Genomic DNA, 27,773 nt, shown 5'->3' on the forward strand with positions numbered 1-27,773 from the left:
CAATTTTGCACAATGTTGAGTGTGGTATCAGGGTTTGACTGCCTACCCATTAATTCATTCCCATTGATTGTTCAAATTATTGCTCTTGGTAAAAAAAAATGCCCATGCCCATGTGTGTGGCATGTATATAATATAGGCTGATATAAAAAAAACTTTAAATATCTTCTGCTCTTAATCTTTAATTACAGCTGGAGCCTTGATATCCATATAAATCTAACTCTCTACTTGTATCATTACATACAAACACACGTTCAGCCTTTTACACAGGTGAGTGCTTTAGGGTCAATGACCCTCCTGTTTCTATTTGATAAATACCGTTACTGTAAAATCATTTAATTCCTTGGGCATGAAATTTCATGGTTTTGGTCAAAACAGCAATTTTGAGGGGATATGAATTTGTGGATTTCAACTTTTGAACATAAAATGAATGGGAATTTTATATGTGTTTGTTGAGATTAAATTTCGTGGATTGACTCAATGACAAAATTGGCAAAAATTAGTCCCCAACGAATATTAATGATTTCACAGTATTGGAAATTTTAAGTAATTGGGTTGTCTTTTTTAATTTATTTAGATTCATATTTGTGCAGGTTTTTTTTTTAAATCAAGGATATGAAATGTCTGTGCCATTTTTCAGATTAATCCATGATGAGCCTCACCAGTAGAGGATTGGTTGGTTCCCTACCAGCTATGTGGCAAGCTTTGGAAATAGTTGGTTCCCAGCAGTTGAAATCAGTTGGTATTTTGCGAACAGTAGGTACAAAAATGAAAGTTTAAAATGTTGAAGATAAAGGTCATGGGAGTTTTAATTCAGCACTGATAAAGCAGGTCAGGCTAAATATCAAAGGATTATTGTGTTTGTAAGATCAGAGCAAGTTAAAAAATATTAGAACAGGTAATTGGGATTAAGAACACTAAAGTCTTGTTGACGTAATGCCGAAGTGAAGTTATCTAATTTTGTTCAGTAGTTTAAAGTTGCATGCTTATGCCCAAACAGTTATTTTGTGGAGAGATTTGTTGATTTCAGTGTTTTAACCCTTACCCTGCTAAATTTCGATAATGAACTTGTCTATCTTTCATTTTGAACAGTATCATTAGCTGTTAAAAGGGGTGCTTGCCAAAAAGATACTGACTGAAATGGGGAACAGTGCAGATCTTGATCAGACTGCCTGGATGTGGAGGCTGATCATGATCTACACTGTTCGCAAAGGCAGAATCAATCATGTCCAGTATGATAAAGATTAATAATAGAATGAATTTGAATTTTCTTGTTTTGTTATGATTTAATTGACACATCACAAAATTCCATGAAAAATTAGTCCCTGATTAAATATGACATTTTTCAAACTTGCGTCTGACTTATTTTGTCCTATTCTGCTCCAGTTAAGTTTTGTTAAGATTGTTTTTGCAAATGAAAAAATTGTGGCATGATTTTAGACATATATGTAAACATTTATAGTAAATCTTATTGAGCTTTCAAAATAGGTTGTTGGAGACATGTTTTAGTTCAGCAATAAGGTATTAGTATAGATGGATGGTCTGCATCCATCATCCTGTTTCAACATTTTTACTTATACATCTTCTCCTCTGAAACTACTGGTCAGATTTGTAGTATGGACCTCTATCAAGCTCATTCAATGGTTCACATTGGCCCTGATCTAAAAATAGAAAAAACTTTAAACAACTTCTTCTCATGAATCACCTGATGGATCTTCATCAAACTTGGTCAGTAACATCTTTGTAAGGTGTTCTCCAAAGTTTGTTCAAGTGGGGGCACTTGACACCTTTTAGGGGCCGCTACATCTAAAATTGGAGGAAAAAATACTGTTAAACGGCTTGTTTGGAAGTATCATTTAATCCAGATTTTTTCAAATAGGAGCAGTCAGCCCCTTTTAGAGGTAGCATTATTTTTATGGTCCTCTCCAAAATTTGTTCATGAGGGGCACTTGGCCCCTTTTAGTGGCCGATATTTCTCAAAATAGAAATAACATTAAACAGCTTCTTCCAGTGACGGTTCTTCACCAAACGTTGTCGCATCATTGCAGTTACAGTTGGTTCCTTTTTTAAGGGCCGCAAAGGCTTAAAAAAAACACCTTTAAAACAACTTCTCACGAACCACTTGATTAAACTTAACGTGTAGCATTATTATAATGTCTTCTCATCACTTCTTCTAATAGGGGTGATAGGCCCCTTTTTAGGGCCACCTGAACTAAAGTAGAAATACCTTTAAATGACTTCTCATGGAAAAACTTAGAAAAAAACTTCAAATAACTTCTTTTTTAATGAACTTCTTGAAGTATGTCCACCAAACTTGGTCAGAATGATCAAAGTCCCCTTCAGGTGAACGACTTTGGCCCATTCGGGCCGCTTGTACTGAATTTCATCTCTTTGTGTTCCCTTACAGTTATCCCAAAGTGATTGTTTAAAGGATGCTGATTGTATTTTGAATGGGTGTGAATGATTTTTTTAGCTCGACTTTTCAAAGAAAAAGTAAAGCTGTTGCAATCGCCCCAGCTTCGGCATCGCCGTCGACGTCCCCGTTGGTTAAAGTTTTTGATAACATCAAATATCTCTGTTACTATCAAAGACTTGAAACTTAAAATAGTTATTTACTATCAAAGTCTACACCAGGAGAAACAATCCCCATAACTCAGATTTGAATTTTGATGGAGTCATGCCCCTTTTTGACTTAGAATTTTTGGTTAAAGTTTTTGATAAAGTCAAATATCTCAGTTACTATCAAAGCTATTACTTGAAACTTAAAATATTTATTTACTATCAAAATCTACACCAGAAGAAACAAATCCCTTAACTCTGATTGACTTTTGACAGAGTAATGCCCATTTTAAATTTTTTGTCAATTTTTTTTTTACAACATCAAAGCTATTGACTTGAAACTTAAAATACTTATTTACTATCAAAATCTGTACCAGGGGAAACAAACTCCATAACACTGATTTGAAATTTGACAGAGCTATGCCCCTTTTTAACTTAGATTTTTTGGTTAAAGTTTTATAAAAATTTTACTGGCAAAGCTCTAATTCATAGTCAAGCACTGAGAAAAGTCGAGCGCTGTTTTAAGGACAGCTCTTGTTTGTATGGATATTTAAATTATCTACTGGAGCATAAAAGTGTGAAATCAGGTGTTAGTTATTGTGCAGTTGTAGCATATGCTTCAGACATAGTCTTGTGTAAATTTCAGGCATTTTCCAGGTATCACACAGGTGTTAAACCCAGCCCGGCTTACACAATGTCACAACAGCTGGCAGTAGAACCAAAGTTAGTTGATTTACGTAGTGACACCATCACGAAACCAGGCCCTGCTATGAGGAAGGCTATGGCCGAGGCAGAAGTTGGAGATGATGTATACGGTGAAGATCCAACTGTAAATGGTATACTGGTTAATGCTTATTTTGGATAGTTTTGTGCATTGACGATTTTTCTTCTGTTTGATGTATTAAATACCATGATTTTAAAATTTGAAAACTTGAATTGATTTTATAAAAATTACTTTCTATCAGTACGCTTCCTAGGCTAAAAAATACTGTGAAATAATTCATATTCTTTGGGGACTAATTTTGTTTTAAAAAGTGAAATCCAAAAATTAGTATCTTCTTGGTCTGAACTTAAAAATTTCATGCCCATAAAAGGTAAAATGGCTCCAAAATAATTTCATAACATTAACAATTTAACCTTTAGTCTGGTGGCGGCAAGTGTCTTTGTCTTTGCGAGCAGTGCAGATCAAGATCAGCCTGCACATCTGAGGAGGCTGACCATGGTCTGCACTGTTCGCTGTTCAGGCAGCAACTTATCAGTGGACACCCCTTTGAATACAAAGTGGTACTGCTGAAATTGAGTGATAGGCCAGTCCATTTTAGAAATTAAGCAGCGTAAAGGTTAATTTAGGGATGAGTTCTTCTACTTCCATAAAGTGACACAGGATTGTTGTCTTATTTTTTAAAAAAAATCAGAAAAGTTGTTATCATTATGTTTCAGAATTACAGAGACGCTGTGCAGAATTATTTGGAACAGAGGACGCCCTGCTTGTACCGACGGGGACAATGGGCAACCTTATCTCCAGTATGCGAATCACAAAATTTATATAGAAGTAAAAGTAAAGATTTAGAGGGTTTTTAGCTCGACTATTCGAAGAATAAGTAGAGCTATCCTACTCACCACGGCGTCGGCGTTGGCGTCGGTGTCGGCGTCGGCGTCGGCGTCGGCGTCACACCCTGGTTAAGTTTTTCGTACCAGTCCACATTTTGACAAAGTCTTTTGAGATAAAGCTTTGAAACTTTCAACACTTGTTTACCATCATCATGTCCAGTTATAGGCAAGAGTACATAACTCTGTCAAGCATTTTGACTGAATTATGGCCCCTTTTGACTTAGAAATCTTGGTTAAGTTTTTCGTACCAGTTCATATTTTGACAAAGTCTTTTGAGATAAAGCTTTGAAACTTTCAACACTTGTTTACCATCACATGTCCAGTTATAGGCAAGAGTACATAACTCTGTCAAGCATTTTGACTGAATTATGGCCCTTTTGACTTAGAAATCTTGGTTAAGTTTTTCGTACCAGTTCATATTTTGACAAAGTCTTTTGAGATAAAGCTTTGAAACTTTCAACACTTGTTTACCATCACCATGTCCAGTTGTAGGCAAGAGTACATAACTCCATCAAGCATTTTGACTGAATTATGGCCCCTTTTTGACTTAGAAATCCTGGTTAAGTTTTTCGTACCAGTCCACATTTTGACAAAGTCTTTTGAGATAAAGCTTTGAAACTTTCAACACTTGTTTACCATCACAATATCCAGTTGTAGGCAAGAGTACATAACTCCATCAAGCATTTTGACTGAATTATGGCCCTTTTGACTTAGAATCTTGGTTAAGTTTTTCGTACCAGTTATATTTTGTGTAAAGTGTTTGACATATGGCTTTGAAACTTTTATATCTTGTTCAGTATAATAGTCTCTATCATAGGCAAGAGTACGTAACTCTCTCCTCTTTTTTGGCTGAATTATGGCCCTTTTTGAACTTGGAAACTGGTTCTGTTTTGTATATGTCCATGTTTTGTCAAGACTATTTGACATATGTCTTTTAAACTTTAAACACTTGTTTATCATTATGATTTCCATCTCTAGGCAAGAGTACATAACTCTGACAACTATTTTGACTGAATTATGGCCCTTTTTGGACTTTCAAATTTGTTCAGTTTTTCCTACAAGTCAGTGTTTTGTCAAAACTATTTGAACTGTGGCTTTGAAACTTTTAACACTAGTTTATCAACATGATTTCCATCTGTAGGCAAGAGTACATAACTCTGTCAACTATTTTGACTGAATTATGGCCCCTTTTGGACTTGGAGATAAGTTAAATTTTTCATATAAGTCCATGTTTTGCCTAACATATAACTTAACATATTTGCCATCATGGTCACACATTGCCATTTAGTGCAAGACTAATCGAAATCCACAAATACAGGAACATTTTTTGTTTAATCCATTTTTTTGTTTAGTCTGAAAATCTATGGAAATATTTTGACCCCATTCTTCAATCAATTCTTCGAATAGTCGAGCGCGCTGTCATCCAACAGCTCTTGTAAGATATTGTTATCTAAAAGACGAACTTCTACAAAATGTATAGGACCTATTCAGTTTTTCAGTTTTTTATTCTCTTAACTTGTGTTGTTAGCTCACCAGAGCCAAAGGCTCAGGGTAAGCTATTCTGATCAGTCACCGTCCATCGTCCGTTGTCCGTAAACTTTTACTTTAAACAACATCTCCTCATAAACCGCTAGGCCAATTTCATCCAAACTTCACAGGAATGTTCCTTGGGTGAAGCTCTACAAAAATTATTCAAAGAATTGAATTCCATGCAGAACTCTGGTTGCCATGGCAACGGAAAGGAAAAACTTTAAAAATCTTCTTCTCAAAAGCTAGAAGCCCTAGAGCTTAGATATTTGGTGTGAAGCATTGCCTAGTGGACCTCTACCAAATTTGTTCAAATCATGACCCCGGGGGTCACTTGATTTTACATAGGAAAATCTTTAAAAATCTTCTTCTCAAAAACTAAAAGCCCTAGAGCTTAGATATTTGACATGTAGCATTGCCTAGTGGACCTCTACTAAAGTTGTTCAAAACATGACCCCGGGGTCAATATTGACCCCGCCCCAGGGGTCACTTGATTTTACATAGATTTCTATAGGAAAATCTTCAAACAATTTTAAAAAATAAACCAGAAGGCCTAGAGCTTAAATATTTAACATGTAGCATTGTCTAGTGGACATCTACAAAATTTGTTCAAATCATGACCCCGCCCCAGGGGTCACTTGATTTTACATAGGAAAATCTTCAAAAAATTTCTAAAAATAAACCAGAAGGCCTAGAGCTTAGATATTTGACATGTAGCATTGCCTAGTGGACCTTTACAAAATTTGTTCAAATTATAACCCCCAGAGTCAAAATTGACCCGCCCCATAGGGTTACTTGATTGTACATAGAAAAATCTTCAAAATTTTCTAAAAATAAACAAGAAGGCCTAGATCTTAGATATTTGACATGTAGCATTGCCTAGTAGACTTCTACAAAATTTGTTCAAATCATGACCCCCGGGGTCAAATTGACCCGCCCCAAGGTTACTTGATTGTACATAGAAAAATCTTCAAAATTTTCTAAAAATAAACCAGAAGGCCTAGAGCTTAGATATTTGACATATAGCATTGCCTAGTAGATTTCTACAAACTTTGTTCAAATCATGACCCCCGGGGTCAAATTGACCCCACCCCAGGGGTTACTTGATTGTACATAGAAAAATCTTCCAAAAATTTTCTAAAAATCATCAGTTTGACATTTGAAACATGTAGCTCATATTAGTCAGGTGAGCGATCCAGGGTCATCATGACCCTCTTGTTATTTATGATACTGAGAGCTGTTCATATTTTAGTTTTGGTACACTGTCGTGAGCGTGGCCAGGAGGCTATTATTGGGCACAAGTCACATATATTGTTGAATGAACAGGCTGGAATTGCACAGGTATTGTAAAAGAGACATTTTTTAATTTAGTTATATATCTGGAAAAAAAACCTCTTGTTACGGTTTTTGCCCCAATGAATCTACCTCATATAAAAGGAATCAGTCAGAAAACAAAAAAGTAATACTGTGGTTTCTTCCCAATGCGGATCTTTAAATTTACAGAATTAATGTTTGTTTACTTTTAGGGTTGTTTTGCTGTTTTACACTTGTTCTGCAAGTGTGAACATCTATTTAGGTTATGTAAATAGCAGTTTTAATACACTGTTGGACAGTTAACTTATTAAAATGCCATTATGCATTAAATATGACACACAGAAAGAAAAATTGAATACATTACAGTTATACTAGTTTTTTCACATAATTAAGACAGTTTCTGAGTGCATTTTTCTAATTTCATCTGTGTTGTTGGCATTCCCAAAATAAGACCTGGTACAGAGTGCTCAAAACAGGTCTGAGGAAAACATATAGCTTGAAAAATTGGTATATGCTTGTCCGAGAGAAGATTAAATTCAGGTCAAATTACATGATTTAATACCAAGATGGAACAGGTAACATACTTAGTGGGATGGTAATGAGAACAGTACCTTTTCAAGGTTACCTTCTGAATATAAGATTTTTCAATTGAATAAGATGATAAAATGCTCCTGCCAGAGACCAGTTCTGGTTATAGCCATGAAAGACTGCTTCCAGTGTATTGATGCCACACAGCAGGCACGTTTAAGAACTAGACTATTTTCACATAGAGCTAGGCTGTGCTGGTCAGATTGCTCTGCATCTGTACTCGTAAAGGATGAATGGCGCCCTGTGTGGCTGCCTTTGTATTTAAAGCACGTTTGAATGTGTTTATCATGAAAAGGGTGCTATTTAAATCTGGTATAATAATATATTATAATGTGTTTGGTATTCAGTCATAGTATTCAAGTAAGAACAAATTTTGTGCTATATTATAAGAATCTTTCACTGGTTGTGGGTAAAGATGGGAATATCCGGCACGAGGGTAACTGTTTAGGCGGTAACGAGGCTCCTGCCGAGTTACTTACTAAACAGTTACCCGAGTGCCGGATATTCCCATCTTTACCCACTGCCAGTGATTGATTCATTTTCTTACATACCTTATTCTTCAATTTGTAGAAGATATAAAGAAAAATGAAGGTTTTTCTTTAAGGCGCTATAGTAGCATATGAATTTATGCATTCATTTATAAATTACAGCACGTGAGTCATCTTACACCTGGGTGTAAGATGAGTTTTTCTAGCACCGGAAAAGCACAGGAAAATTCTGTCCGGCATGCAAGAAATATTTCACTGTGTTGGGGTAATGCTGTTTGGACAAGTCTTGATTTGATGAAGCTTCCTAGTTAATTTGCATGCTTGCTTACATTTCCAAGGATACTGGTATATAAAAATTCTTTGCAAGCAACTTACAACTGTCTCTGAAAGAACTAAGCAGGACAGTGAATGACCTCACTTTTTAAGTCACCAAGGGGTCTCTGTAAGCAGTAAAGGTCAGTCACCAAATCATTTGCTACTATGAGCTGTGGGCACCAAACTTGTCTTTAGGTGTAGACGTCTTTCATGTAAAGAAGCCATCCAGTTGTTTTGCGAAAAGTCGGTGGTTCTAACAAAGCACAAGCTTGTGCCAGAAATGGCGCCAAGGAGCGTCCAGAATCTTGTTCTACTATTAAAGTAGGAAGTCCGTATAATTATGACCTAATTTGTTTGTAGGGAAGCAGTAGATATTATGCAGTCTTTCTTAAATATGTTCTACAGTTTGCAGGTGTGATGCCACGGACAATTCGTAACAATGATGATGGTACATATGACCTAGACAAGCTCCGCAAAGCTATACGACCTTTAAGTGATGTCCACCAACCACACACTGGGCTTATTTGCCATGAAAACTCTCAGAACTTCTGTGGAGGAAAAGCACTTCCCTTATCATTTTTAAAAGAGGTACCTGATAGAAGGACAATCTTTAGATTTAAACAAAAATACAGGAAAAAATAAGAGAAAATGTTATAGCAGATTTTGTGTAGTAATCCCAAAATTTTCTTTTAATTTTTCCAAATGTAAACAAAAAGAGAAAAAATAAATCATATATTAATTAATTTTAATCTGAAACTAACCTTTACAAAGGCATGATCTTAAAAGCACTTGATTAAATGTATAATAATTATGCATTGCCCTTAATTTTTAGCTCACCTGAGCAATGCTCATTGTGATCACGCTGTGTTCGTCATCCGTCGTGCATGCGTCAAGTCATCCGTCCGTTGTCAACAATAATGAATTATTGAGTTTAAAAGACATCTCCAAAACCACTGAATGGATTTTGATGAAACTTGGCATGGGTGTTCCTTGGATGGTCCTCTACCAAAATTGTTCAAACGGTTCCGCTTGGTTACACATAGGGGCAAACAACATCTCCTCCAAACCATTAGTCTGTCTGAAAAAATTTCACACAAATGGTCCTTATGTAACCCTCTACCAAGTTTGTTCAAATTATTCCCATTCGTCAAAAAAACATGGGCACTAGGGGGTGTGGTCACTTTTCCCTATATGTATATAGTGAAAAAGACTTTTTGTATGAAACTGCTGGCCTGATTTTAGAGTAATTTTACACAAATGGTCCTTGTTTGACCCTCTACCAAGATTGTCTAAATTATTTGATTCGTCAAAAAACATGGCCACCAGAGGGCGTGATCACTTTTCCCTATATGTATAATATAAAATCTTGTGTAAAACTGTTTTAAGCCCGATTTTAAAATAATTTTACACAAATGGTTCTTGTGTGACCCTCTACCAAGATTGTTCAAATTATTCCGATTCGTCAGAAGACATGGCTGCCAGGTGTAGGGAGGGTGGGGAGGTGGTGGGGGAGGGAGGGCATGGTCACTTTTCCGCATATGTATATAGTAGAAACTTTAAAAATTTCTTGTATAAAACTGTTAGCCTGATTTTAAAATAATTTCACACAAATTGTCCTTGTGTGAGCCTGATTTTAAAATAATTTCACACAAATTGTCCTTGTGTGACCTTCTACAAGTATCATTCAAATTTTTCTGATTCATCAAAAAGCATGGCCGCCAGAGAGCGTGGTCACATTTTCATCAACAATTTCTTTAAACAACATCTTTTCCAAAACCAATGAATTGATTTTGGGTACAGTAAAATCTTGAGTTGATTGTACAAGACTTGTATCAATTTGTTTCATAAAGCCTGTGTTTTACAGGGAAAAGATTTAGATTGGCAGTAAGTATGGATAACAGTCGGGTTCCAGACTCTGATGTTATTTAAAAATACTTGTGTAAATGTTATGTTAAACTTGCAAAATTTTGTTTTAAGGTATGGCAGATAGCAAAAGAACACAATATAAAGGTACATACAGATGGTGCTCGGATCCTGAACTCCGCAGTGGCACTTGGCGTGCCCGTATCAGAAATAATGAAATACAGCGATAGTGTTAACATGTGCTTCTCCAAGGTAACCTGTTCGCATGTACTCCTAACATTCAGCATAACATATTGTAAAATCATTAATGTTTGTGGGCAACTAATTTTTGTGGATTCCATGCCCGAGTCAGTCCACAAATAAAATCCCTATTCAGTTTATATTCAAAAGCTGAAATCCATCATTCAACTCATATCCCCACAAAATAGCTATTTTGGTCAAAACAATGGAATTTCGTGCTCACATAATTGAATGGTTTTACAGCCATTTTCTTGCACACGCAGTAAGAGAATCAAATAGATTATATTTGCTTGTTGCTGGAAATTTATTGACAATATTAATTGTATTTTAAATTTGATTTTGATATTACTGGTATTCATGACCCCAGATGCACTGTAATATTAAAGCGGTTTTCCTACATGTCATAGAAAAGTAAGGGAAATTAGTAAAAACATTCAAGGTCAGGGAATCGTCGGGGAAATTTGAAAATTGTCAGGGCTTTAATATTGAAATTTTAAAAATATTGGGGATATTGCAGGGAATTTAATTTTATCTGGCTGTAAGTGGTCAATTTTTTGTGTGTAAAAACTGGATATAGGGGTAGATTAACATTTGGCCAACATTTGAAAACCCTGGGCATTTTTAAATTCAATTAAAAGTTTAATTGACAATATAGGCAAAGTCGAGTAAGAAAATGTTTTATAAGAAATACAAAATGTATCGCTTTGCTTTTGATTTCATATACTAGAAAAAAGAATATTAATATTTTTTTAAATCTGCAAAAAATTGTCAGGGAAAACTGCTTTTTGTCTAGGAACCATTTTAGGAAGGCCAGAAAATGAGAAGCACAAGCGAATACTGTTCATTGGGGGTTAGTTGACATGGACTTTGTGGTTATTTCTATCCAGGACATTGAATCCCAAGGAACACAGAAAATTCCTGTATTTCTGACATCCACAAATTAAGTCCCCCATGAAATAGCTGTTTTGGCCACAGACCACTAAATTTTATGCCCACAAATTGAATTATTCCACTGTATCAATTTTCCTTTCTCATTTACTTACATTGCATGCATATGTTTACATAGTGACTGTCTTCTCTTGTGAGTATTTATCAGAAATAACAACTTAGTGTGTAATATTTCAGGCTTACTTAATGTTGGCATATTTGTTATGCCAGCCATTTAGAATTCATTTTTAGATGAATAATTTTGTTTGTTTGTTGTGCATGACATATCCAGTAAGGTTATACTAATTCAGTTCCTTCTTTATTTTATATAAACAAGCCATGACATATCATTTTCTGTACTTGAGAATATTTCAAGTGATATGAAAGTCATACATATAATATAACATGTCTTCTTACCTCCAAAAAATATTGAGATGCTATTTTACATTAAAGGAAAATAATTGTTTTGAAAAACAACACCCAATAAAAATACTCCATAAAAATTGCTGTTGAGCAATTATGCATATGTAGACATTTACTCAATGAATTAAACTAAAACCTGGAAATTCACCAAAAACCTGGAAATTCACCAAAAACCTAAACCTGGAAATTCACCAAAAACCTGGAAATTCACCAAAAAAAAATTGAATGAAGGTGTTCAAGATTTTTTCTTGGTACAATCAGCAGTAAAACTAAACCAAAAAAATGGCCATATCCTTGTGTAACTCATTATACCATGTATTAATTCATCAGCAACATGGAACTACTTTTTGTAAACAGTCCTGTAAGGAAAAAAAAAGGAGGATTCTTTATCTCGTCACCAAATTCAGGGTCACGCCAGTTATGATAGCTTTTTGGGTGGGCAGATTTTTTTATTTCATCATAGCAATTGAATGATGGCGGCATTTTGCTATTTATCCTAATTGAATGTCTTGTCTAATAACTGGGTCACAGTGAACACAGTTCATTAAATGTATCTGAGAAATTAAACGCTTTCAGTTATAAAAAATCTCAAAATACCGTTACATATATCATAGCTGTTAAAGATTCAAGACCTTTCTTATTTGGAAAAGGTTTAGTCCAAGGATAAGACAACACATCGGAAGATGGTCACTTTTTGTAGTCTGTTGTACATAGTTATATGATAAATGTAACCTACCTGATTAACCTTTAGCCTGCTAAATTTCTAAAACGGACTGTCCCTCATTCAATTTGGACAGTTCCATTTATTATTAGAAGGGTGTTCACTGAAAATTTACCTACTGAATAGCGAACAGTGCAAACCATGATCAACCAACATGGCCATGCAGGCTGATCTTGGTCTGCACTGGTTGCAAAGGCAGAATGACTTGCCGCCAGCAGGCTAAAGATTAATTCTAATTTACTTATTCACATTAACTTTTACACTAACTTGCTACTACACAGGGATTGGCAGCACCTATAGGTTCTATAATAGCTGGCAGCAAAGACTTCATTGACATGTAAGTGCACATTTTTTAATGATAAAATCCCGTATTTATGTAATAGTAATGGACCTGTAATTAAAATTGGCAAATTACATATCCTCTTCACGTAATTTAGGCATTGTCCTTTTTTTTTGTGGAAATTGGAAAACCTTGTGCGCATTGAGCTTCTTTACGTCTGAAAAATGCCGAATTGCCTTACGAGAATATGATATTGTGCCAAAAATTGACAATTGTCATTACGGGTCCGCTACCTTAAAAATAATGCGCTGTTAACAGGTACCAATGCATATACCTTTAGACAGCGTTTTGAGATACAGATCTTTTTCTGTATACAGGTATTAGTTAAACTTGAACACAGACTTATAATACTTGGTGAAACTGATGCCTGTATTCACAATAACCCTATTCAGATCTTTCCATCTGGCAATTAGGAAGTCAGGAAGCTGTGTTTGAAATTAGGAAATAATGTGTGATAAATTCCATTTTTGGGAAAAGGGTGTCTATTGAAAAAGGGCGCTTTTTTCCTGCTGTAACAGATGCAAAAATTTGATGGCCTCCTTGTTAAAATTGACCCATATTTTATCATAGTTTATGAAAGATAATTCCCAAATTAAAACAAAATACAAATTGAGTAATTTCCCAGTCACAGAATGATTGAAAAAAAGTTTTGTGTTGTTTTTTTTTCAGTTGGTCAAAAAGATCAGCTATAAATTATTGCAGATTCTAGGGTTAGGTCTCTATACCTGCAGAAACTTTTTTTTAAAATGAAATCAAAGAAAACTTCCCAAACTAATTGTGTATCCAATGGTAATTGATTACAGCAACTAGAATATCCATGTGATATTCTAAATCATCTTACTGAGGTGAATGGAAGGGAAAATTGAAGCGAATGTCTGCAAGAAATTGAAAAGTGGGGTTACATAATACATATTAATTTTTCAGTCAAAACTGTAGTTGCCAAATATGAAATTTAACAAAGCCACAGAGGCCCCTTTACTGTCATATCAAGGAGATGAGACAAAATATTATCTTTAGGTTGCTGGTAGCAAGGGTTTCTGTCTCTGCGACAAATGCAGATTAAGATCAGCCTGCATATCTGCTCTGTTCACTATTCAGTCAGCGAACATCATTTAAAGGGATAAATGGTACTGCCCAAATTGAATTTACAGGCAAAATACGAGAGTTGATCCAAAAGTAATGTCACTGTAGCTGTAAAATCGTGTATAGTTAAAAAAAAATAAACAAAAATGCATACCGAAGTACCTTTATCTATTTGCAATATTGTCTAAAAATATCGATAAGACATGTTGCATAGTTTTAACGATACCGACATATATGGAAGGCATACTTGCAGCGATCGCCGACATCATTGACGTTATTGACGTCCGAGACGATGTTTCTTATTGACTGCTATCAATATTCATTGTCCTTTTCACAATCATTAGTCCTCTGATTTTTATGCAGGTCCATGCAACTTGCTGTTTGAGACACCTTTCGTATAGTAACAAAGTATTAGTCCTTTGAACAAGATGATAATACTTGTTACAAAAAGTTTCACAATAACCATAGATCCCTTGAAATAGGAACTCGGAGTGTTTGTCAATTAGGAAAAATGTGTGAAAATCCCAGTCTTTCGGGTTCTTGGCGGCACTATATTCCTTCCCTGAAACGATCATAAACTTTTACCACCCTGTTAAAATGTTTTTGTCATATTGTGAAGATTAATTCCCATGCTAACAAATACAGTTTGATTTCCAAATTAAACAATAAAAAAAAGTTTGATGTGTTTTTTGTTAGTTTGAAATGCTTCACATAAAAAGCGTTAATTATCGCAGATTAGGGTAGGTCTCTTTCAATATCGTTAATGAATCAAGAAATTTTCCTAAGTATGATGTGTATATAGTTATTGTTACAAAAATAGTAATAAATTTATTAAATCATCACTATTTGAATGAAGAAAATTTGACGGGTTTATAATGAATGAAAATGTTAATATAATTATTTTTCGTCGAAACTGATTGTTTAATTGTAGTCCCAATTTAAAAATTCAAGCCACAGAGCCCTTTATGCCATATTATCAGAGTTTGAATTTTTATTTTAATCTTTAGTGCTAGGTGAAGTTTTGTCTCTGCGACTTGAGTTAGATCAGCCTGCTATGTCTGTTAACATTTAGCTTGTTTTCAATGATAAGTGTATTTGCCAAATTGAATCTTACATGAAAATATGATCAAGTAAAGATTGCACTGATAAAATCTAGTATGAGTTCAAATATGGGTCATACGGGTCGAGAAACTAGTTATTAGGCAATATTCTAAAAAGATAACAATTGTGTATGACGATGAAGGGCTTACTTTGTTGCCAATTGACTTCATGGGAAATTTACTTGGTCAAATTATTGCCTTTATAAATCTAGGTTATTCGTATACTGGTTCATTTGTGTCACACATACGGGTCACAGACAAATCCAAAGAAAAAACCTTTGTATCAATAGAGCCATTTCAATGACCCTTCACTGGAAATGTTGGTCAGAAAAATGAATCACTGACGCAAATCAAGGTTTTCGTTATATGGTCATCTCATTACAGAGTAGGACTCATGCCGTCCTGAAAACAACACCTGTTTACTAGTCTAGTGCATGTATTTTTCAATTGATTTCATTAATGTTCTGTGGCTCTAACTGATTTGCCTATTTAAAAGCTAAAGGGCGCTACTTTTGTCAGAATTTGACATTCTCAGCATAAACAAGGTTAACACTGATAGATATTTAAAAGAGATGACATCATTAAATTCACAGAACGGGAGAAACATTATTGTCACATCTAAAAATTCATATGGCAGCAGTTATTTGTATTCAGGCACATTGAATTTATATAGGACAATAATGTTTACTTGCGACATAGTATATGGTATGTTGAATATTGTGATTTTCAAAAGTGAAGTGCATTTAGTGATTGACATTTGGCTTGTTTTATTATTATACTCAGATGAATAAGCGCACCATGGATGCAGTGACATTACTTTTGGATCCACCCTCAAATATAACATTTAACTATTGAGATACAAATATTGTACAACAAAATTAAAAAAATGTAAAAACATAACTCGGCTGAAATTCAGCCAGATTTATATGTGATGGCCTTATCTACTGTACAGATAAGAGGAAGTAACATTGTGTTGGAGTTTGCTCTTTTTCATTTCTATCAGTCTGTGTCTTACTGCATTTTAAATTTTAGGGCAAAAAGAATGCGTAAAGGTCTTGGTGGAGGGATGAGACAGGCGGGGGTTGTAGCAGCAGCAGCGATATATTCTCTTGACAATATCGTTCCAAGATTGCAGGAAGACAACGTTTGGGCTAAAAAAATTGCTAATGGTACTGTATTGCATATGTATCAAGAATTCATTCATACACTGATTCAGAAGTAGCTATGGTTGCTTTCTGTTTCCATGCCCTGTTAAAAATGTAAAGGCATATGGATTTGACCTTCAGTGTCTGTCCATATTCAGAAAAGTCTTGTGTGTCTTAGTTAAAGATTAGAAAACTTTTGTTTAAGGGGCAATAAAGGTCAAGGTCACTAGGGGTCACTTTGGGGGTTATTTTTGTCTTATTAGCTACTTATTTCATTACATATTCCTCCCTCGTAAAATTAAGAAAACCTGAAAATTTTCTTTATACAATATGCAATTTTCACTTCTCCTGGTAATGATAGTAATGATATTGAACAAATGCAATTTTCACTTCTCAAAGTGCAAGCTTTTTTAATATAGTAGAGTATTCTGTCCTTTTGACAGCTCTTGTAAGGTAATATTTTTACCAAATGTGTTTTCAGCAATAAAAGATTTGAACAGTAAAGCTATACATATACCAGAGGATGGCATAGACACCAACATGATTATGTTTGAGATGTTGAAACCGGGTCTGACAGCTGCACAGTTCTGTCAGAGAATGATGGAGGTTTGTCAAATATATTTTGTTGATTATTTTGTGATTTTAAATGTCATTTTGAAATGTAAGGATCTTACTTGCCTACCCATAAAAGATGAGAGTTTTCTAAATATGAGGGGTGCTCAATTAGCTCATTGGGTCTTGAGTTTGATGTGTGACAGTTTGATAAAAGACATTGTGTCTGAAATCATTCATCATCCACCTCTGATTCATATGTGGAAGTTGGCAGTTACTTACAGAGAACAAGTTTGTGCTGGTACAATATCTGGGGAAACTGGTTATTTTAATGTGAAGAGACTTGTCGAACATCATCGCCACTTGCTTCATATGAATGATATTACAGGAACAATGTGCTGTACAAATCGCGAAACTGGTTATTTAATGGCCCCTTCAAGAAAACGTGAAAAAGCATCAACCCAAACAAATAATGTAAGGGGCAGCTGAGAACGAGAAATCCAGTGTTGAGTATTTTTATCAACGCAGACTTGATGGTCTGGAAAACACTTGACTTGCACTGGCAGACGTGATGGATTATTTTTTTTACTTGCCTCCAGAATTTTCAAAAATATTTTGAATTTACAAATTACACATTGGCATTTTGTATATGGTTAATGACATCGTAATATGACTTTGTAATGAACACACTGTATAAAGTGATCTACAACATGAACGACCTTGACCTTCCCTTCTAAGTATGTAAGAATTAACAGCAAACTCTGAAGCATTTCCTTGGTTCTTCTCTGGCCAAGTGGCTAAGGTCACTGGCATTGAATCATTTACTCCTCACTGCTATGGGTTGGGTTCAAAACCACACTTGGGGGTCTTTGTGAGGAAGCCATCCAGCTGGCTTACCGAAGATTGGTTGTTCTACACTGGTGTTTGCTGATGCCTGAAATAATGCTGGAGGGGCACTTAGGGTTCTTCCTCAACAATCAAAAGCAGGAACGTCACTATATGGCCTATTTCTGTGTCAGTCTGATGATAAGCAGCTCCTGCACCCTCACTCCACCCCTACCCCGTCACAAGAGAAAATCAAAAAATACAAAAGAAAAAGATTTAAGCATTCTCTGGCAATTTGGACATAGCTACACTTCTTTTGTGATCACCCTTCGTTTGTCGTCCATCTGTCGTCCATCCGTTCACAATTTCCTTGTGAACATGATAGAGGCCACATTTTGTATTTGATTTTAATCAAACTTGCACACAACTTGTATAGGCATAATATTTTGGTTCCTTTCGAAAACTGGCCAGATCCCATCATGGGTTCCAGAGTTATGGACCCTTAAAGGGCCAAAATTTGTTATATTGGCTTGTGGACATGATAAAGACCACATTTTGCAATCAACTTTAATAGAACTTGCGCACGACTTGTATTGGCATGATATCTCGGTTCCTTTCGAAAACTGGTCAGATCCCATCATGGGTTCCAGAGTTATGGACCCTTAAAGGGCCAAAATTTGCTATTTTTTGCTTGTGAACACGATAGGTATCACATTTTGCTATCAATTTTAATCAAACTAACAAGCAACTTGTATTGGCATAATATCTCGGTTCCTTTCGAAAACTGGCCAGATTCCTTCATGGGTTCCAGAGTTTTTGCCCCTTAAATAAAAGGGCCAAAATATGCTATTTTTGGCTTGTGAACACTGTAGAGACAACATTTTGCAATCAACTTTAATCAGACTTGCACACAACTTTTATTGGCATAATATCTCGGTTCCTTACGAAAACTGGCCAGATCCCATGATGAGTTCCACAGTTATGGCCCCTGTTTGCTATTTTGGCTTTCGCAGCCATATAGAGACTTTATTTATGGTTCAATTTGATAGAAACTTGTAAAATGTCTTCAACAACAATGAATCTTGGTGAATCTTTCAGATCCAATCATAGGTTCTAGAGTGACGGCCCCTGATTGACCCCTAAAAGAACCCAAAAGTTAGTAATTTTTACCATGTGAACACGATAGAAGTGACATTTTATATTTGATTTTAACCACACTTACACACAACTAAAGTCACAAGATCTGGGTTCCTTTCGAAATCTGGCTTATTCCTAGGCCAAGTTTGAAACAGGGTTATATGGGGTCAGAAACTGGGTCACCCAGTCAAATCGAAGGAAAAGTGTGTTATCGCTCTTGTTCATTTGATGTGCATGAAACTTGGTCAAAATGTTTGTCTGCTTGAAATATCATATGAATTTTTATCTGTGTCATGTGGGGACAAAAACTAGATCACCAGGTCAGATCAAAGAATAAGCTTGTTTACACCCTAGGGGACACATAGATTTGCTCTTGTCCGTGCATCTGTACGTCCGTCCTTCCGTCCGTGCGTCCATCCGAAGTTCGTGACACGCCTAGCTCAAAAAGTATTTGAAATAAATTAATGAAACCTTGCATGAGATTTTATCATGATATGAACTTGCGCAACTTCTATTTTTCGTCTGGCTCCGCCCCCTAATTTTAGAGTTATGGCCTCTGAAATAGTAAAAAATGCACATTTTCACCTTGTGACACGCCTAGCTCAATAAGTATTTGATATAAAGTGATGAAACCTTGCATGAGTCTTTATCATGGTATGACCTTGCGCATCTCCTATTTTTCGTCTGGCTCCGCCCCCTAATTTTAGAGTTATGGCCCCTGAAATAGTCATAAATGCACATTTTCACCTTGTGACACGCCTAGCTCAAAAAGTATTTGATATAAATTGATGAAACCTTGCATGAATCTTTATCATGATGTGAACTTGCGCACCTCCTATTTTTCATCTGGGTCTGCCTCCTATTTCCAGAGTTATGGCCCCTGAAATAGTCAAAAATGCACATTTTCACCTAATTATATGCCTCACTCAAAAAGTATTTAATGTAAATTCATGAAACCTTGCTTGAGTCTTTATCATAATGTGACCTTGCACACTTGGCATTCTTCTTGAGAATTTTAGTGTTTATTACAGAGTTATGGCCCTTGAAATAGCCAAAATAGTGGATTTTTTGTTTGTGATGTTCATAGCTCAAAAAGTATATGATATAGAATAATGAATCCATTTCATAATTTTTTTTTTGAGGCTATATACATTAAGACTGCAAACATTTGAATGATTTCCCCTTATTTATGACAAATGTACCAGTGGGGGGCACACCCTGTGTCCAACAGACACATTCTAGTTTATTCTATCTTCATAAATTTTGGTCAGCGTTTGTTATCATGAAGTCTTGTTTACACTCAAGATGCCACATTTTTTGGCCCAATCTTACTGAAAATTGGTCAGAATATTTTTATACCCCCACCAAACATGTTTGAGGGGGGTATATAGGAGTCAGTTTTGTCGCGTTCCGTCGCGTCCCGTCGCGTCCCGTCCGGTCCCGTCCCGTCGCGTCCCGAAATCTATTATCTCAGTTATTACCAAATGGATTTGATTCAGACTTAAAATACATGTTCCACCTTATAACCCACATCATATGACACAAGGTGCATAACTCTTGACACCAAGTTTTCATGAATTATGTCCCCTTTTACTTAGAATTTAGGGTTAATTTTGCTGTATTTTCACTCTATCTCAGTTATTACTAAATGGATTTAATTCAAACTTAAAATAGATGTTCCACCTCATCACCCACATCATGTGACACAAGGTGCATAACTCTGACACCAATTTCTTTTATGAATTATGCCCCTTTTTACTTAGAATTTAAGGTTGATTTTGATGTATTTTCACTATATCTCAGTTACTACTGAATGGATTTGATTCAAACTTAAAATAGATGTTCCACCTCATCACCCACATCATGTGCCCACATCATGTGACACAAGGTGCATAACTCTGACACCAAGTTTTCATGAATTATGTCCCCTTTTACTTAGAATTTAAGGTTAATTTTGTTGTATTTTCACTATATCTCAGTTATTACTAAATGGATTTGATTCAAACTTAAAATAGTTGTTCCACCTCACCACCTACATCATGTGACATAAGGTGCTTAACTCTGACATAAATTTTTTATGAATTATGTCCCTTTTACTTTAAATTTAAGGTTGATTTTGATGTATTTTCTTTATATCTCAGTTATTACAAAATGGATTTGATTCAAACTTAAAATAGATATTCCACCTCATCACCCACATCATGTGACACAAGGTGCATAACTCTGACACCAATTTTTCATGAATTATGCCCCTTTTTACTTAGAATTTAAGGTTAATTTTTATGTATTTTCACTATATCTCAGTTACTACTGAATGGATTTGATTCAGACTTAAAATAGATGTTCCACCTCATCACCCACATCATGTGACACAAGGTGCATAACTCTGACACTAATTTTTCTTGAATTGTGTCCCCTTTTACCTAGAATTTAAGGTTAATTTGATGTATTTTCACTATATCTCATTCTGATTGGCTTAGAGCCTAAGGGAAGTAACCTTTTTTTAACTTTTGTATGGAGTTTCTTCACCTTAAATTCCAGGAATTGGTCTATTTTTAGAAATCCTATTTTTAGATTTTCAATATTTTAGGTATTTTTCTAACTTTTTTATTATAAGTCCTATGTAAAAAGTAAATACATTTTTCTGTGGTAACATGGGTCGGTAAGACACTTTCTTGTATTCACTTTTAGTGTATCTCTAATATTAGAGATTTAATATATTTACTAGTATTACTATACTAGTATTATACTAGTATTACTTACATGTGGAAGCCCAGGATGAAGTACTCCAAAGACTAAGTATTTTTAAGATTTCTTATGGTTGCCATTCTTCTGTGACAAGACTGTATGGTGGGGGTATGAGTCACTCCTGTGACAGTTCTAGTTTTCCATGTAATCACTAGGTAAAACATGTTTACACTGTTATGGCTTGTTACACAGGTGAGCGACCAAGGCCCATCTTGGCCCTCTTGTTAGTATTTATTGGTGTTAAGAATTGGATGACAGACATCGTTTGAAGAATGCCAGTAAGGTGAAGGAAAAGTGATAAGATATTTTTTGGTCTCGACTGAGAATCCATTTCTTGACCCATCTCTTTAGCAACAACAGGTCTGACCTTTTGATTTGTTGCCTAACATAGGGGTGAGTGCAAAAGAGGTCTAAGTATATATGAATCTTCTTCTTCTTTTCGTTCGCGACTACACTGTCAGACCAGTAGCCTTGATGAAACTTGTGGTTTGCCGCAGATCCTCAATGCCTCCATACAGTTTCTGGTGGATTGAGGTATCTATCGGCCAAGTTGCAGCTCGCTCCTGGTCATGCGTTTTACATCTCTGAAGTATTTGCTCCGCAGTCTGATCTTCTTCACCACATGGACAAGTTGGCGATGATGTCAGTCTGTATTTCTTGTACATGTGAGCAAGGAGATGAAAAGCATCTTCCTCCATCCTTGGTCTCGTTAGTGCCTTGATGATGGTGACTTTCTCCTTGTAACTCACAGGTTCTGTTGGTTGTTCTGACTGAGCTCCTAACTTAGCCAGTTTGCCTGCCTCTTCATTGCCTGCAAGTCTACAATGGGATGGAATCCACTGAAGTGCTACTTTGCAGGTTATACTCAGGCTCTGCATTCTCCTGGCTAGCTGCGGAGCTTAATTGTTGATCAGAGCTTCCATGACAGACAGTGCATCTGTGAGAAAGACGACTGGGGAGCTTTCTTCTGCCGAGTCTTCAACCATTGAGACGGCCTTCATGAGTGCTTCAGTCTCTGCCTTGTAATTGCTGCAGTGTTTTCCTGTGGCTGCATATAGTGTTTCTCTCTTGCCAGATGGGTATTGAATGAAAACTCCTGCTCCTCCATCTTTGACGGCGCATGTGGCTGATCCGTATGTATAGACATGAGTCTATGATTCCAGAGGATAGTCTTCATTGGTCATAGCAAGTGTGAGGCTCTTCCGAATGCCTTCATCCTCTTGCTTCCCGCGGTCAAGACGAGGAACAGCAAGTCTCACAGTCACTGAGGACAGAACATTCGCTAGTGGGTTTATAATGTCTTCACTACCTAGGGGAGTCGTTGGTTACAATGCTCAACTCAGTTTTGAACTCTCGATTGAGTTTCTTTGCCTCATGTACAAAGCTGCTACGTTTGAGCCAATTCTTTGTGTAGCCATCTAGCTTGGCTTTTATGGGATGGTCTTGAAAAGACCTGAACTTCTCTGCTTGAAGCAAAACCTTTGCATGTCTTCTGTCTTGTAATGGCTGTGTGCCTGTTAGCTTCTCCATGAAGGAGATTGGTGTAGACTTTGTAGCACCTGTCATGATCCTCAGTGCTTGGTTCTGAACCTTGTCTAAAGCCTGTTGGTTAGTTTTGGCAGTAGTGGACCAGGCAGTTAAGCTATACTCTAAATGGGGTCTCACTGTTCCCTGATATACTATCTTGAGTATTTGCTCATTTGCTCCCCACGTTGTTCCAGCAAGTTTGCGCATCATGGCAAGCTTCCTACGGGCCTTCCCTTCTGCTTGACTAATGTGGGGCTTCCAGGTTAGCTGTTTGTCAAAGGTCACTCCGAAGTATTTTGCCTCGTCTGCTTCAATCAGTGAAGTATTTCCCATCTTGATTTTACCCACCCTCTGCTTTGACGACAGGGAGAATAGTGTGGTGGACGATTTCTCTGTATTGATCGATACACACCAATCTTCAGCCCAAGCTGAAAGCTTGTTGATGGTTTCTTGTATCCTGTATGTGGCTGTAGTGGCATGTTCTTCCTTACACCATAACACCAGATCGTAAGCGTAGAGAGCAGCCTTAACTCCTTTTGGTAGTTCAGACACCAGATCATTTATGAAAAGCAAGAAGAGTGTAGGGGATAAGACTCCACCTTGTGGGACACCATGACGCAACAGGAACTTCCTACTGCTGGCATGTTCTAAACTGACTCTTGCTGTCCTGTTGTAGAGGTATGACTTAATCCACCTCAGCATGTGACCTCCTACTCCAGTCCTCATCAGCTTGACGAGGAGTCCATCAGTCCAGACTTTGTCAAATGTCCTCTGCAGATCAATCCATGCTGTAAGCACGACTTTCTGCTCTTGGAAGGCGTCCTCTATCTCTTGCGATAGATAAGTGGTCTAGTCCTTAGTGGAGCGGAATTGTCTGAAGCCAGCTTGTTGCGTTGCGAATAGGTTGTTAGTCTCCATGTACCACTTCAGGCGTGCATTCACAATCCCCTCCATGGTCTTTCCCACACAGCTGGTTAGGCTGATTGGGCGGTAGCTTGCAGCCTCCTTTGATCCTTCCCTTTCTTGTGGATGGGGATAATGACCGCCTCTTTCCATATCTGTGGAAGCAGTCCTTGTGTCCAGCTGTAGTTGTAAATTTCCAGGAGTTTGCAAATTGCTTCAGTGCCTAGATGGGTCAGCATTTCATTTGTGACTCCATCTGGTGCAGGAGACTTCTTTGTCTTCAACTGCCTAAGAGCTGTCTGTAGCTCATGCAGTTTAGGACTCTGCTTCATGCATTCTGGTGTCACTTGGCTTGTCTGCCTTTCCCTTTTTAGCTCACCTGTCACAAAGTGACAAGGTGAGCTTTTGTGATCGTGCGGTGTCCGTCGTCCGTCGTCCGTGCGTCAGTGCGTCCGTGCGTCCGTGCGTCCGTAAACTTTTGCTTGTGACCACTCTAGAGGTCACATTTTTCATGGGATCTTTATGAAAGTTGGTCAGAATGTTCACCTTGATGATATCTAGGTCAAGTTCGAAACTGGGTCACGTGCCTTCAAAAACTAGGTCAGTAGGTCTAAAAATAGAAAAACCTTGTGACCTCTCTAGAGGCCATAATTTTCAATGGATCTTCATGAAAATTGGTCAGAATGTTCATCTTGATGATATCTAGGTCAAGTTCGAAACTGGGTCACGTGCGGTCAAAAACTAGGTCAGTAGGCCTAAAAATAGAAAAACCTTGTGACCTCTCTAGAGGCCATATATTTCATAAGATCTTCATGAAAGTTGGTCAGAATGTTCACCTTGATGATATCTAGGTCAAGTTCGAAACTGGGTCAACTGTGATCAAAAACTAGGTCAGTAGGTCAAATAATAGAAAAACCTTGTGACCTCTCTAAAGGCCATATTTTTCAAGGGATCTGTATGAAAGTTGGTCTGAATGTTCATCTTGATGATATCTAGGTCAAGTTTGAAACTGGGTCACATGCGGTCAAAAACTAGGTCAGTAGGTCTAAAAATAGAAAAACCTTGTGACCTGTCTAGAGGCCATACTTTTGAATGGATCTTCATGAAAATTGGTCAGAACGTTCACTTTGATGATATCTAGGTCAAGTTCGAAACTGGGTCAAGTGCCATCAAAAACTAGGTCCGTAGGTCAAATAATAGAAAAACCTTGTGACCTCTCTAGAGTCCATATATTTCACAAGATCTTCATGAAAGTTGGTCAGAACGTTCACCTTGATGATATCTAGGTCAAGTTCGAAACTGGGTCACGTGCCATCAAAAACTAGGTCAGTAGGTCAACTAATAGAAAAACTTTGTGACCTCACACAAGGCAATAATTTTCATGGGATCTGCATGAAAGTTGGTCTGAATGTTCATCTTGATGATATCTAGGTCAGTTTCGAAACTGGGTCACGTGTGGTCAAAAACTAGGTCAGTAGGTCTAAAAATAGAAAAACCTTGTGACCTTTCTAGAGGCCATATATTTCACAAGATCTTCATGAAAATTGGTCAGAACGTTCACCTTGATGATATCTAGGTCAAGTTCGAAACTGGGTCACGTGCCATCAAAAACTAGGTCAGTAGGTCAAATAATAGAATAACCTTGTGACCTCCCTAAAGGCCATATTTTTCATGGGATCTGTATGAAAGTTGGTCTGAATGTTCATCTTGATGATATCTAGATCAGGTTCGAAACTGGGTCACGTGCCATCAAAAACTAGGTCAGTAGGTCAAATAATAGAAAAACCTTGTGACCTCTCTAGAGGCCATATTTTCCATGGGATCTGTATGAAAGTTGGTCTGAATGTTCATCTTGATGATATCTAGGTCAAGTTTGAAAGTGGGTTTCGTGCCTTCAAAAACTAGGTCAGTAGGTCAAATAATAGAAAAACCTTGTGACCTCTCTAAAGGCCATATTTTTCAATGGATCTTCATGAAAGTTGGTCTGAATGTTCATCTTGATGATATTTAGGTCAAGTTCGAAATAGGGTCATGTGCGGTCAAAAACTAGGTCAGTAGATCTAAAAATAGAAAAACCTTGTGACCTTTAGAGGCCATACTTGTGAATGGATCTCCATAAAAATTGGTCAGAATGTTCACCTTGATGATATCTAGGTCAAGTTTGAAACTGGGTCACGTGCCTTCAAAAAGTAGGTCAGTAGGTCAAATAATGAAAAAATGTGACCTCTCTAGAGGCCATATTTTTCATGGGATCTGTATGAAAGTTGGTCTGAATGTTTATCTTGATGATATCTAGGTCAAGTTTGAAACTGGGTCAACTGCGATCAAAAACTAGGTCAGTAGGTCTTGAAATAGAAAAACCTTGTGACCTCTCTAGAGGCCATACCCTTGAATGGATCTTCATGAAAATTGGTCAGAATGTTCACCTTGATGATATCTAGGTCAAGTTTGAAACTGGGTCACGTGCCTTAAAAAACTAGGTCAATAGGTCAAATAATAGAAAAACCTTGTGACCTCTCTAGAGACCATATTTTTCAATGGATCTTCATGAAAATTGGTCAGAATTTTTATCTTGATAATATCTAGGTCAAGTTCAAAACTGGGTCACATGAGCTCAAAAACTAGGTCACTATGTCAAATAATAGAAAAAACGACGTCATACTCAAAACTGGATCATGTGGGAAGAGGTGAGCGATTCAGGACCATCATGGTCCTCTTGTTTCTCTTTGGGCTTCCCTTTGCCATTCCTTGTTGATGGGGATTTTGGAAACATCTTTGTAGTTAGAGGCAAAAGTGTTTGCCGCTTGTTTACCCATCAACAGTTCACCATTCTCTTCCAAAGTTACTGAGCCTCTTCCTGTTTCTTCATCGTTCAGCTGTCTCGTCAATCTCCACAGGTTTTGGCCATCTCGCTCTAAGTTGAGTGAGGCTGTTTTGTTTCTCCAGCTCTTCCTCTGTATATATGAATAAAGAAGCATGTAGACTTCATTCACCCTTCAGTGTGCAAGCCCAGCATGCATGAGTGAGATAAGGGAATGTAAGACCATTTTACAGCATAAGTATATGTAGGAGGAAAATTGTATGCGTATTTAGCGAATGCTTTTGATACATTTTGTTCAGTTTTCATGTGCAAGCCTAGGCCTATGGTACATTAAGGAGGTAACCAGATTTTTTTATGGGTACCACAAATACTAGACTATTGAACTGTATTTTGTTACTATTTTAGGTAACAGACAAAGAGAGGGAGGAGCTTGGTGAAAGTATTGCAGTGCGGGGTGTGGCGATATACCCCCATATTACACGGATTGTCACACATAATGATCTAAACTCTGATATGATAGATAAGGCTATAAAAAAGCTAAAATATATTGTTAAAGAGTTAGACTAAATAACCTTAAGAGAAAACGGTATACATGTATAGATAGTGTACTGTTTAAATAAGTAATTTTATTTTAGGTGGTAGTCAAACAAAATTTTAAGATATATTATGCCAAAATTACATGTCTGAATATATGAACTACATGCCATTTCTTAACTGTAACTGTGTAAACATAGAATAAACATCTTCTTTTTTTAGCTCATCTGATTTTTTGAAAAAAAATGATGAGTTATTGTCATCACTTGAGCGGTTGTCGGCGTCGGCGTCGGCGTCGGCGTTGCCTGGTTAAGTTTTATGTTTAGGTCACCTTTTCTCCTAAACTATCAAAGCTATTGCTTTGAAACTTGGAATACTTGTTCACCATCATAAGCTGACCCTGTATAGCAAGAAACATAACTCCATCTTGCTTTTTGCAAGATTTATGGCCCCTTTTGTACTTAGAAAATATCAGATTTCTTGGT

General features: G+C 36.7%; 1 protein-coding gene across 2 annotated transcripts; it reads left to right on the forward strand.

The window, feature by feature from the left end:
* The first annotated feature begins 397 nt into the window (after positions 1–397).
* On the forward strand, positions 398–27,508 carry LOC128554429 (uncharacterized). Of its 2 annotated transcripts, none has more exons than XM_053535714.1 (10): positions 398–753; positions 3,203–3,392; positions 3,997–4,080; positions 6,947–7,035; positions 8,805–8,987; positions 10,377–10,514; positions 12,855–12,910; positions 16,129–16,265; positions 16,723–16,847; positions 27,160–27,508. In XM_053535714.1, the coding sequence occupies exons 1-10, from the start codon at positions 646–648 to the stop codon at positions 27,319–27,321; spliced, it is 1,272 nt and encodes a 423-aa protein (XP_053391689.1). In that variant the 5' UTR covers positions 398–645; the 3' UTR covers positions 27,322–27,508. The 2 variants fall into 2 exon arrangements, with proteins under 2 accessions (XP_053391689.1, XP_053391697.1); XM_053535722.1 differs by lacking the exon at positions 398–753 and adding an exon at positions 761–895.
* Positions 27,509–27,773: the final 265 nt, after the last annotated feature.

This window comes from Mercenaria mercenaria, chromosome 2 (genome assembly GCF_021730395.1).
Source record: "Mercenaria mercenaria strain notata chromosome 2, MADL_Memer_1, whole genome shotgun sequence".
Classification (NCBI taxonomy): Eukaryota; Metazoa; Mollusca; class Bivalvia; order Venerida; family Veneridae; genus Mercenaria; species Mercenaria mercenaria.